This window comes from Sminthopsis crassicaudata, chromosome 2 (assembly GCF_048593235.1).
Source record: "Sminthopsis crassicaudata isolate SCR6 chromosome 2, ASM4859323v1, whole genome shotgun sequence".
NCBI lineage: Eukaryota > Metazoa > Chordata > Mammalia > Dasyuromorphia > Dasyuridae > Sminthopsis > Sminthopsis crassicaudata.
This window is the reverse complement of record NC_133618.1, coordinates 80,075,600-80,088,687: the sequence shown is the minus strand read 5'-3', so window position 1 is coordinate 80,088,687 and position 13,088 is coordinate 80,075,600. Positions and strand designations below refer to the sequence as shown.

At 38.3% G+C, this 13,088-nt stretch overlaps 1 protein-coding gene across 2 annotated transcripts in view; it reads left to right on the top strand.

Moving 5' to 3' along the window:
* The first annotated feature begins 1,054 nt into the window (after positions 1–1,054).
* MAP4K3 (mitogen-activated protein kinase kinase kinase kinase 3) overlaps positions 1,055–13,088 on the top strand; it is a 166,483-nt gene continuing 154,449 nt past the window's right edge. Inside the window, exon 1 of one of the 2 annotated variants that reach the window (XM_074286652.1) lies at positions 1,055–1,412. In XM_074286652.1, coding sequence (XP_074142753.1) covers positions 1,317–1,412 — 96 coding nt within the window. In that variant the 5' untranslated portion in view covers positions 1,055–1,316. The remainder of the gene's footprint in view (positions 1,413–13,088) is intronic. The other variant, XM_074286649.1, reaches the window with a different exon arrangement.

Here is a 13,088-nt window from a genome sequence, read left to right as displayed (position 1 = left end):
CATGGGCACATCAGCCTGCCAAGAGGCTCTTTGTGCACGCCCTCTTAAACACTTAAATTCTCATAGGTTGAAAAGATTAAGAACCACCGCCCTAAATAAACAGGACTCCGGAGCTTGGCAAAGAAGGCTGTCATTGCTACTGTCTCACATGGCAAGTTACAGTAATATTGTTAAACCGGTGGTTGGGCCACCTGAGCCAGATGAGAAGATCCCGTGCACTTTGCTGGAGCCCGCTTGAGAGGCCATTGTGAAACTGGACTATTTCAATGTGTGTATTTACACCTCCGAAATCAGCAAATGCTATAAATCAGGTCTCGGTTGTTTTGAAAGTCTGGCAGAAAGAAGAAAATGTTAAAAATGCAAGCTTAATAACTTAAAAAAAGCAGGTCCGTCGCACATCGCCCCACCCACCCGAACGTTAAACATTTACCAGCATACCCTAGCCTCAAAGTGTATATTCCCTTCTCTCTCCACAGATCCGGTTAATATGCATTTATTTAGCGCTTGACTATGTTAGTTCAATAAGCATTTATCTAGTGCCTAGTACATGCCAGGCGCTAAAGCTCTGGAGATAAAAAGAAAGGCAAAAGACTGCGCGTGCTCTCAAGGAGCTCACAGACCCACTACAATTTCCTCAGCAAAATTAGGTAGCTCCAGTCTCCCTCCCCAGAGACACTAGGCTGATCCAGAGCCTAGGGAAGGGCAAGTGGTCCGGTGGGCCCCCCCAGCAGGCATGCGCGAGAAGAAAGAGGTTGGGGGGAAGGGAGAGGAGGCATCCAGAGCGCGCAGACGCGTGAACGAATCGGGCTCGCGGATCGGGCTCGCTCCCTTCCACAGCGGCGGCGGCTGCGCCGTGGCTCCAAGTTGGGAAAAGAGGGAGGAGGGAGGGAGGATGAGTCGGAGCCTAGGGAGGGGGGCGGGGGGAAGAGGAGGAGGAGGAGGAGGAGGAGGAGGGGAAGCGGAAGCCATGTTGGAGTTTCTGCCGGGGCTTGGGGTTGCGAGCGTCCTTCTCTCCCTGCGAGGGTACTGGGCTTGAGGCGGGGCGGGGCCGGGCGGGGAGGGGAGAGGAGGTCGCCGACGGTTGGCCGAGATCGGCGGTGGGGCGAGAGCGGACAGCGCGGCGGCGGCGGCGGCGGCGGGCCCCGCGTGGAGCTGGGGCGATTGTGACTGCCCGCCCCAGGAGCGGCGGAGGCAGAGGCGGCGGCGGCGGCCGCAGAGGCGCCGGGCACAGAGCGGCGTCCACTCTCCCTGTGTCCCCGGAGCGGCCCCCTCCTCCCCGGCCCCGGGAGGGAGGCGGGGGACCCCTCGGACCCGCCATGAATCCCGGCTTCGACTTGTCCCGCCGGAACCCGCAGGAAGACTTTGAGCTGATCCAGCGCATCGGCAGCGGCACCTACGGGGACGTGTACAAGGTAAACGGCGGCGGCCGCCCCCTCCCCTCCCCCGCCAGCCCCTCCCCATCTTGCGCCCAACCGGGTGTGCTCTTTCTGAGCCCCCAACCAGGGAAGTAGAGGGGTAGGCGCGGGCCCCCAGGCTCGTAGGAAACAAAGAACCCCCGGGAGGGACTGTCCAAAGTCCGTGACCTGGCCTTTTTCCGCCCGGGGCTGCTGCGGTGGCGGTTTGGGGGATATCCTTCCCCGCACTCCCCAGCTGGGATCCCCAAAGAAGAGCTGAACTTGGGGAGGGGGCGGGCCCTAGGCGTCTGCCAGCTGGCAGCGGCGTTTCCTGGGCATTTGTTGCAGTGGTGGGTGTCTGTTGTTCAAGTCCCCACTAGTGCGCCTTGTGTCAAACCTGCGCCGGAGACCGACCGGCGTGTGGTTATGTCCCTTGTGGGAAAAGGCGGCGGCGGCGGCGGCTGGGAGACTGCAGCCGGCCGGGCCTGGGATAGTTACACTCTGAAAACCTTCCGTGTACCGTAGTAACCACCCCCGCACCCGCTCTCCCCGTGCCCCTCCGCTCCTTGGAGCTCACGTTTTGTCTTCATTGTTTCTGGACACGATTCTCTCACGATGCCTTTCTTACCTACCTTAAAAGTGGCTGACCTGAGAAAACAGTAACTTCAGTGTTTTTCTTAGGTGGAATCAGATTAATGCCTTACAAAACTTGTCTTTGTTAATGACCCAGGAATCGGGTTTTCTTTCTTTTATTTTCTTCCCCACTCCCTTAAAAAAAAAAAAAAAAAACATTTATGAAAAATCCTGGTTTGACAAGGTTAGAACCCGGCGTGCATTGATTATGTAGCATTCCTGTTTAAGAGGGACCACTTCTAATAGGAGAGTATAAATCATCCTTCACGCAGCCAACTTCGCTCTTGGCCGATACTTAGACTGCCAAGAAGGAACAGAGAGAGTAGTGCCAAATGTGACAGCGGTTTTGATTTAGTTGTGTATCTTCTTACCAGTAACTCAAGCTGCTCTTCTCTTATTTCATGTAACACCTAAGGAAACGGTCAACAAAAACTTAAATCTTATGTTTGTCTGATTTCTTGTTTATTCTCAGTTTATTGTTTGAAATATTGGTTAAAAATGTGGGCATTAAATATTTACTATCACTTTATCATAGATTCATTTGAGAACTTAGGATGTCAGTGTGGCCAGTACATATCAAATGTGTTTTAAGTGTTACATATGAAGTGTTTATAAAGCATATAAATAAGTAGGTAAAATTGAGGAAAATTTAAAAATAAGTGTATGATTTTTCAATTAATTTTGCTCCTTCCCATCACTTTTAATTTGCTTATTGCCTTTTTCAATGCTTAGTTATATCAGTTCTTGCTGAAACTGGAAATATCTATAAATATACAGTGCTTACACTGGCAATAGTTGTCCTCTTTAAATGTTACACACACACACACAATTTTCAAATATATTAAGATTTTTGCAAAGAAATTCTGAGACCTTTAATGAAGTACAAATAGTCACACCTTAATGCATTTGTTTTTCAAGTTTATGTTAAGAGGATGGGAGGGAAAGAAAAGATTATTTGAAACACTGAAAATGGAAAGATGGGAAAGGAGAATCCTAGTTTGAATAGCAGAGTGAAGCAAATTTTTAATGAGTGTTTATCCAAAACACTATCAAGTACTTTGAAAGTTGTGCAAAGGTAAAAGTTACCAGCAAGAGTTGTTAGGATATACTACAAATCTTTAAAAATGATTTGCAATTTTTTGTCTTAAAATTTTCATTTAAAACACATAGTAATACTGTACTCAGAAACCAAAAGTGCTTTAAAGTTTCTTTTCCCTTCAAGACTGAAACAGATAGATATAATAATCTGATTTAAATTGGGGAAACAAAAGACGAGTTTTGAGTGACTTTGGCTTTCTTTGGCACCTTGCTGAGTTAATTCAGAGCTTTAAATAGAAATGGAGATACCTGACTCTTGCTGTACAGATAGATCACACTTTTTTTTTTTTTTTTTAAAAACAGACTTGCCAAACAACTATCTGGTTGTAGATTTTTTTAAATTTCATCTATATAAGCTAAGCTTGGACCAGAAATCAAAAGGAAAGAAATTCCTACCTGTTGTGTTAAACTTTTGAATCATTTAGTTTACCTCCTGCCTGCTAAAATAACCAGAAGTTATACTACTATATTTTTTCATCTTCAAGCAAATGCCTGCTAGTCATACACAATTCTGTTAGTTAAAAGTCTCTCTTTTAAGTTTTAAACTCTTGATTAAAAAAGTATCTTGCTCTGATTGAAGACAATCTTCCAAGAAGTTTATTTAAAAACAAAAAAACAAGCAATTAAATAGTTTCTCTGTTTCTTCATGTCAGCATATATTAAACATACAAAAGGTCATAAACTTAAGACATAACAGTCATGTCCTAGAAAGATGATGTGCCAAGGCATAGAACTTTCAGGAATAATATCCTATATTACATATGGTTATACTTAGTATCATGGTAGCCCTTTTTAGCTTGGTGTTCTATGAAGAACTCTTACTTTCTCACAAAGAAGCTTTTTTTTTTTCCTTTATAGTCCTTATAGAATATTTTTAGATTTAAGAAATTTTGCTTTATAACTGCTTGCCAGTAAATATATATTCAGTTCATAAGCTTCTTATGACTTACATAACTTTTGTAACAGCCCTGAAGTATCACACTTAATCCTAGAAAAGAATAAAGAGCAGCATTTGAGTTGAATAGTTCTCTAATAACTGACTTCATTTGGTAAGTAAAAGGACAGAAAATCAGTAGGTTCATAAGTTGTAAGGAACCCTAGATGTTTAGTCCAAACCTTTTTCCTCTACTATTTTTTACACATAGAAGAAAACTTGAGATCCTACTTCTAATAGTGTCACCAACTACAGTTTAAGAAGCTGGGAATTATATCACAGAAGGAACAGAAAAGTCCCCTCACTTAGAATAAGTAGCCCTGGGTTCAAATCCTGGCTTTTAACACTTAGATTATGTGATTCCTGTCAACCACTTTTACTGTATGACTCTCAGTTCTTTTCTGAACAATATACCCCTTTTGGCTACTTTTTTGGAATGAGACTTGTTAACTTTTAAGAGCTATATAACCTTAGTTGGTGACACTATATATCTTATAACATAACTGTGGGGATCCTGAAATTATAATTTATTATAAGTAAATGTTTTATGTGTATGCCTATAAACCCAGGATCACCCAAAGATTTCTTAGGGGAAAAGGGGCTGCAAGTGCAAAAAGTTTAAGAAGCCCTAATATAATATATTATCTGATTGGAATAGGAGCGAATGAAGTCCAAGAGTCTTTTTCTATATGAGGAAACTTAGGTGTAGAGGTATAGTAGCTTTTCCAAGGCAGCATAGACAGCAAATAACCAGACTAGTGTTTGAACATGAATCCTCTTGCTCTTATTATAATATACTGCATTGGTATCTTCAGAATGGTTTTCTTGCCATATCTGCCAGGATGAATTGTTCACACCTCAAACTCAATATATCCAAAATATTCCAGTTCAAGATGACATAATAATTTTCAAGTAATCCTTGGAATCTTCTCCACTTTTCTTTAGTTCCTTTGTGTCCCTTTTCCTTCATATAAGTAATTTGGAACATTTTTAGTAGTGATTATAAAATAATGTAGAAAAAGTCAAGAAATAACTTGTTAGAGGTAGCAGTCATATAATTTTAACTTAAAAATTGATTAGAGATAACAGTTAATGTACAAACTATATCAAAATTAAATGTGGATACTCTACAACCTCTTAAATGTGGATGTGGATAATCTACAACCTTTTTGAATTTCCTCTCTGTTTGTGATACTGTCATTTTCATAGTAACCCACACTTGAAGCCCTGGGATCATTTTAATTATCCTGTTACACCACAGACTCCTGTTGATTCTACTATCTTTCAAACTTATTCCGGCCTTTCTTTTTAATAGTTGAGTTCTTAATACTTTCTCCAAAATATTGTAATAATCTCTTTAGTAGTCTCGCTACTTCCAATCTATTTGCCCCTCCATTTCATCTGATAAACTACTGTCACATTAATTTTCCCAAGTCTAACTTTTCCAATACAGTCTATCTTATACCCTTCATGTATCCTGTGCTTCAGCCAAACAGCTATTTGCTGCTTCCAGAACAGTACTTTCCCCTCCCTCATGCTCTAATTTCTTTACCTGAAATGCTCCTGCATACCTTTGATCTTCAAATCTCTGCTTAAATGTCACTGTTTTGAAATCTTCTGAAAGAAACTTTTTCTCTTCCAGATTTCTGTGCACAACAGCATATGTGTGAATTATTGAAGTCAGATATTGATGTACATTTATGTGCCCTTTCCCTCCTCTTATAATTTTGTAGTTATGGCATTTACTCTTTGTCTTAAAATTATTTGTCTAATTTTTTCACTTGCTAAATTATAAATTTGTCATAGGTATTAGCCTAGTATGAAGAAAAAAGGAGACTTTTCCTTCTAATTAGTGAAGGAAGTGACAGTGACCGAAAAGAAAAGGAAATAGCATCTTTGACCAGCAGTGTCAGAGTTTTTGACTTGTGAGGCCAGAAATATTTTACAATGCTGGATAGGTAATAGGCAGATTTCTTGATGATTTTTTTAGCCAGTAATTGTCAGATCATTTCTTTGTTGGACTTCATTATTTAAGACATGAAGAACATAAAGAAGGTTAAAAAGACAAGAACAAAGACAAAATAAAAGTTTGCAGTCACAATAGATCATCAACTCTGCTGGGAGTGAGAAGATTGGCCTTCTGATTTCATGTCTTAGTTCTGTGACTTTAGGCAGGCCACTTAACTTTCTCTGAGTTTGTTTTCCCATGTCCAAAATGCCCCAGATGTTGTTGTCCTTCCTTCATTCCCAAAGAGGACCAAAATGCATCACTATATTAGTCTTGTTAGTGTGTCCATCTGTGGCTGATTAGACCAATATGAACTTAGACTGCTTTGCCACAGGTTGGACACAAATAGTTGCGTACTTTGGAATGGATTGCCTAACTGGATCTTTTGTTTCTTCTGAGCTAATTAAATTCTACTTTGCTCATAGAGCACAGCATCTTCTCTGATGAGGACACACTATGATGGTCATCATCTACCTTTAACACATAGCAATTTTTGTGCAGATGAGGCAAGGAGATAAGATTATTTCACTTGGGGAAAAAAGTGTTGAAGGATAAATGAACACATCTCAAGATTTATGAAGAGATTAGAGGCAGCATAGTGTAGTGCATCAGTGTAAAACCGAGAGCCAGAACCTTCCAAGTGTGATCTGAACCAGATTATTTATAACTGAATCTTCATATCCTTCTTTTCTGTTTGAGTTTGATGTGTAGTGGGCAGACACAGGAAGGATGGGAGTCCTGCATCAGACTCTTATTAGTTGTGCCACCATAGGAAAATCACCTGACCTCTCTGAGCTTCACTTTTTCCATCTGTCAAATGGGGATAAACACTGGTAGTAAATTCCTCATACCTGACAGGTTTATTGAGGTTCAAATGAGATGTTCATAAATTTGAGGATGCTAAATAAATGTCAGCAATTATTTAAAAAAAAAAAATGCCAGGGCTGGGGCAGCTAAGAGTAGCTCAATGGATAGATCACCATCCTTGGAGTCAGGAGGACCCGAGTGCAAATCCATCCTCAGACACTTAATTACTCACTAGCTGTATGACCTTGGACAAATCACTTAATCCTAATTGCCCCCTTTTCCCCCAAAAAATAATAATAAAAACAAAAATAAATGATGGGGGCAAAAGGATTGGTCACTAAGCTCATCTTGTGGAGAGCAGAACTTGAGAAAAAGAATCTAAGCTTCAGCAAGAGGGCTTTAAATAAAAATGTCTTATCAATTGCCATGTCCAAGCAATTATGGGATCTTTCTCTGGAAAGCTCATTGGAAAGGTCAGATTTCACACCATTTTTTAGTCTAATTATGATTCTATTGCAAGACAGAGAGATAGTCTTTTTGGTTATATAAGTGGTAATTATTTATCTTCTGTAAAAGCATGTCAAACGTTTTAATTTGGAGGATGATTTGTGGTTCTTTTGTGACATGTTTTTTCTAAATACTTTGATGAAATTGTAACATTACTAAATGTTTAACTATTTTTCTTCACTTTCTTTATGAATTATTTATTAATACATCATACTAATGAGAGGAAGATAGGAGAATAAGTGAAAAAGTTGTTGAAAAAAAAGTTATCTTAGAACAGAGATCTAAAAACTGCTCATTAAATGTTCAAGTTGATAATAACCCAAGCTTCCTTGATTTTTCTCTTTGAGCTTCTAATGTGAAAAAAAAAACAATTTTAAATTTTATTTATAGTAATAATATTCCAGGACTTGATAAAAAGGCTTGTGCATTTTTAAGTATTGATGCTATTTAATGGCAGCTTTTTGCAAATCTTGTATTTAATGTGCATGGATTTAATGCAAGTGATACTTTAATTTTGGTCAGCCTTCTCATTTTACAATTGAGGAAACTAAAGACCTGAAGGTTAAATGACTTGCTTGCCTGACGTCCCTACAGGTAATTAGGGTCAGTTTAGTTTTGATTTAGAAATTTAACAACTTAGCATGTATCTGTTAAAATATTGTTTACAAAATTGTGTTTCTAAGTTTTGAGTTGTTGTTTAGTTGGTTCAGTAGTCTTGGACTTTTCATGACCCCATTTCGAGTTTTTTTGGCAGATATTGGAGTGGTTTGCCTTTTCCTTCTCCAACTCAATTTACAGAAGAGCAAACTGAGGCAAATAAGTGGGTTGCACAGTATCACAGTAAATGTCAGAGAGTGGATTTGAGATTGGATCTTCCTGACTTCAAGCCTGGTCTGGATCCACTGTGACACCCTGAACTGAGGTGTCAGAAGCCCTGGGTTGAAATCTGATCTCTGATGCTATTCATACTTGTAGAAGATATGGATGGGGCCTTTAAACTTCTGTAAGCCCCACTGTCCTCTCTAAAATGAGGGAGTCAGACAAGGTCTTAAAAATAATATTTTATTCTAAAATATATGCTCTAGCAATTAAATTCATTGAGTTCATATATTCAGTAATTAAGTACCTACCATACAAAATGTTTTGTTGGGTACTGGGGATACAAAGGTGAACGGTGAAATTCTCTTTTCTCACAGAGCTTGTTATCCTTGGTAGAGATGTTGAAGGAAGAGGCCCTTTGGCCAGCCAGGACTGCATTCAAGGACCGCTTTGACACATTGGCTGTGTGATCAAGATGCTTGATTTCTCAGTGTCCTCAGAGCATAGCTCTCTAAAAGTATAAGGTGAAGAATAGTTACTCTCTCACCAAATAGATTTATTTAAGGCATGCTGCTAGGTGTTAAGAATACTAAAGTTTAAAAAAAAAAATGATAGTTCTTGTCCTCAAGAAAATTTTTTGTTTCCAGTAAGGATGTTGAGACTACTTGTATCAGGAAATTTCGTGTTTTGAGTTTAAATATTTTTGGTTTTGCATTAAATCAAAGATAACAGATTACCTTCTAATAGGTGACCAGTGATGCTAAGTCATGTTAAATATTGGTTCTGAAATCAAGGACATTTCAAATCCACAATAAAAATGTTCTATTTAGAACTCTTAAAATTCCTTTATTAGAGACCTAGAGAATAACACCTCAAGCACTGTATATAGAATACATAATAATTCTTCAATTATTTAGAGGCCACTTTCAAACAACTTCAATTGGCCTAGAATATTTTTTTAAAAAACAACCTTTTATAGGAAGCAAAATAATGCAGTCTGCAATTCTATCAAACCCATGCATCACTAAGCCTTATCTTGTCTTTAATGATTGCTGAGCTTCCAGATAGAACTGTTGCTGCTAGGCAACTAAATTACTCAGCAGGCTGCTGGCTAGAGTCTGGAAGATGTGTATTCAAATCCAGCTTCTGATCCTCTCACTAGTTATGTGACCCTAGGCAAGTCATCTAATCTCTGTTTGCCTTAATTCTCTGCTGAAGGATATGGCAAATCCCTTCTGTATCTTTGTCAAGAAAACCCTTTGGGCAGTATGTCCTAACTACCACAGGATTGAGAAGTTGGACATGACTAAATACCAAGAAAAAGAATAGAGCTGCCTGACACTTTTTCAGAATCTAGGTTTATTCTTATTTTACGTGAGCAGAAGCTGTTTTCAAGTCATATTTTATGCTTCACATCATTCATTGCATTTTTTATTTTTATAAATCATGTTAGTATTTGAAACTTTTTGAAAATTGCCTAATCTATTCTTATCCTTCTCCAGTTTTAGTTAGATAAAATATACATGATGTTTTAAACTACTTTAGTATTTTAGATTATCTTCAGTTTCCATTAGTATATAACATTTGATATTTGTCCATCCTTTAAAAAATATGGGCCAGTGGATTTGTTGGCAGAATGATGGGTTCAAATCCAGCTTTAGAATCTTACTATGTAACCCTAGGGAAGCTGTTTCCTTGTCTGTAAAATGAGGGTTGGACTCAAATACTTCTAAGGGCTTTTCAGTTCTGAATCCATGATCTTGTGAAGTTTCTGAACTTAAGCTGATCATTGATAGACCAGGTATTACCTGCCTGTAGTTAAAACATTACTGGCTTGATGGAAGACATGATCAAACTTGTTCTTTGCTGGTAAAACCAAGGGTTACCTTCCCAATCATGGCAGAGAGAAAATTAGATTGTAAATTAGACCATTTCTAATCCTTATAATTTAAAAATAAAATTTATTACTTTTGGAAGTGGTACAATTTAGTTCAAACTTTTTTCATCTTTTACTGATTTTTAACTCTTTAGCAAAAGGAAATCTGAAAATATTCTTATTTATATAACATTGATTTACAATCAAAATATCTTAAAAACTAAAAATAGTCATTATAACAGTCAAGTATTTGGTAACTGTAATAATGTATGTTTGTTGTTTGCTCTTCATTCTCAAAGAGGACCGTGACAGTAGGAAAATGATGCCATGACATGCAAGTGAATTGGATTTAAGTGAGGGAAGCCTGGGTAAGGTCACCTGTCTCACTTTTTCCTCCAGAGTCATCTAGGTTCTGTGGCCAAATACAATCAGCATGACTAGAGATGGCCCCTTGCTGTAGGAGATTTGGGCCTTTTTTAAGCTAAAGTTTTTAACAGGTTTCAGCTTGACTGAGGCCACACCCATTCAGTGATTAAGGCTAGGTATCTATTGAGGTAAAGAATGTCTTTTTTTCACCTAGTCAAAATAAAGTAAATCTGAAAGGGGAAGACCCTCAGAGTTTTTGGCCAAAACAGAAATGATTGCTATTTATAGTCACTCTGACTGCAGATGCTCTTTATTTTTATTTATTTTGGTCACTGAACCCTCCCAAGATATCTGGGGTTTACTGGCTAGATTTCTTTCTTAAGAACCATACCTTAAATTCAAACAAGCCGACTCCATTGATTGGCCAACAATAGGTCCCAGGCCAAGACCAAATAATGTAGGTAGGTAATGCTATATGTCTGTAAATAATAGTTTCCCATCTCAGCTGCCTCTCCCTCTCCTCAGCTTCCTTTTGATTTTTTTTCTCTCTTAAATTGTAATCTCTTTGAGGTCTTTATTTGTATCCCCATACTTAGTCCAGCATTTATTTGGTGCTTCATAAATGTTTATTGAGTTAAATGCCAAAAGAGGAACAAATGCTTGAGGGGCTCTGATGAGTAATGACATATAATAGGTTATAGTGATACTGGTCTGTGACATCAGTTTAGGTTATATTATTTTTGCTTTCTTCATGTAAGTTAATATTCAATGAAACAGGTCAAATAATACATTATAATTTAGAAGCTTACATACTGAATTTGAATGATTCAGATTTATTTTTGAAAATATTTCATTTAACTTGAATTTCAAATAATAATAGCTTATGTGTCTATGTATACACACACACACACACACACACACACACACACACACACACACACACACACACACACACTATGAGCCTCGCACTATGCTAAGTGCTTTACAATTATTATTTCATTTGAAGCTTACATAACCCTAGTGAGGTGAGTATTATCCTTATCCTCAGTTATAATTGAGGAAACCAAGACAAAGGGCAGTTAAATGACTTTTCCAGGGTTATACGACTCATAAGTATCTGAAGTTATATTTAAACAAAGGTTTTCCTGACTTCAGGCTTGGCACTCCATTCTTTTTATCACTTTGAAGCCTACCCCAAACATCTCCTTTTCTTTATCATTTAAATTCCTAAGATTTGAGAAATGAAAATCAATCATTTAACATGCCATCTGCCTTAGAACCTCCTACCTAGTGACATTTAAACTTTGAAACCATAGATTAAAAAAAAAAACAAAAACAAAACAAAACTGTTGAGGGAATTTGGTCTCTAAATGGTATTGTTTCCATAAAAAAACAAAAAACTGCTGCATTTAAGTACCAAATAAAATTTTGTACTTCTTAAATTCATATACCATTTCAACACAGTGATATGAGTATTATAGCTGTTCTCTGAATCCCATTATTTAAGAGAGAAGACCAAAAGCCCAGAAAGCTTACCTCTTATTTACATTGTATATAGCTTGAATATTTTCAATTAAACATTTATGAAGCATCTACTAAGTTCCAGTCACTGTTTTAAATACTAGAGATACCAATAAGAAAAAGACAAGCCTTACCCTCAAGTAGCTTAACAATCTAATGGAGGAGGATAAGATAAAAAAAAAATGAAAAGAAGGGAAAGGAGAGCACTAGAAGGTTACCCAGTTGGGGCATGATGTTTCATGGAATCAAAACTAGGCAGAGAGATAATGGAAAATGGAATTGCCTGGTAATTTCCCATCTAAGCCCTCTCTGAGGGAAGGCTTTGGGGAGTAATTTATGACTTCACATTCCAGCTCTCCTTTCAGAGAGGAGAGGCAATGAAAGAGTTGTAAAGGTATTGAACATTAGAATCTGAGTCATTCTCATGATGAGATTTTTGGTGATCAGCTGAGGCCTTGTGTTTTGGAGTCAAACCTAGTGGATAGAAAAAGAGTTGATTAAATCTTTTTGGGGGAAAGGGATTTCTTTGTATCATATTTGTATATTTTGCACAATGCCTGACTCACTGTAAACTCAACAAATGCTTATGATTAAATGACTTGTGCCTGAGATGCTATAAATAGCATTTGAAGTGAGATTTACATGCAGGCTTCCCTTGACTTTTGAGTCCAGCATTCTTTTCTGCGTACTGGACTGCCTCTGATAAAGTATGTACACAAATAATGATGATACAAATTAGAATGCAATTTAGTGCTTAGCTAACCATCAAACTGAAGCATGAGAATTTCTAGGAGGACAAGGCCACTTCTGATTGGGATGAGAAAATGCTTCCTGGAAGAAACCTGCAGTCTATCATTAAATATTAATTGAGAACCTGCAATGTTCTAAGCACTAGGGATAGAAAGAAAGGCAAAAGGCAGCAAACAACTGTGTACAAATAAGATACATAGAGGTTGAATGAAATAATCAAGAGGCAAGGCCAGTAGCATTAAGAGGTTCCAGAAAGGTTTCATGTAGAAGGGAAGATTTTAGTTGAGCTGAAGAAAAGCCGGCAAAGCTAAGAAGCAGAGAACAAGAGGAAGAAATTTCTAGGCATGGGAGACAGCGAAAAGTTGGGAAATGTGG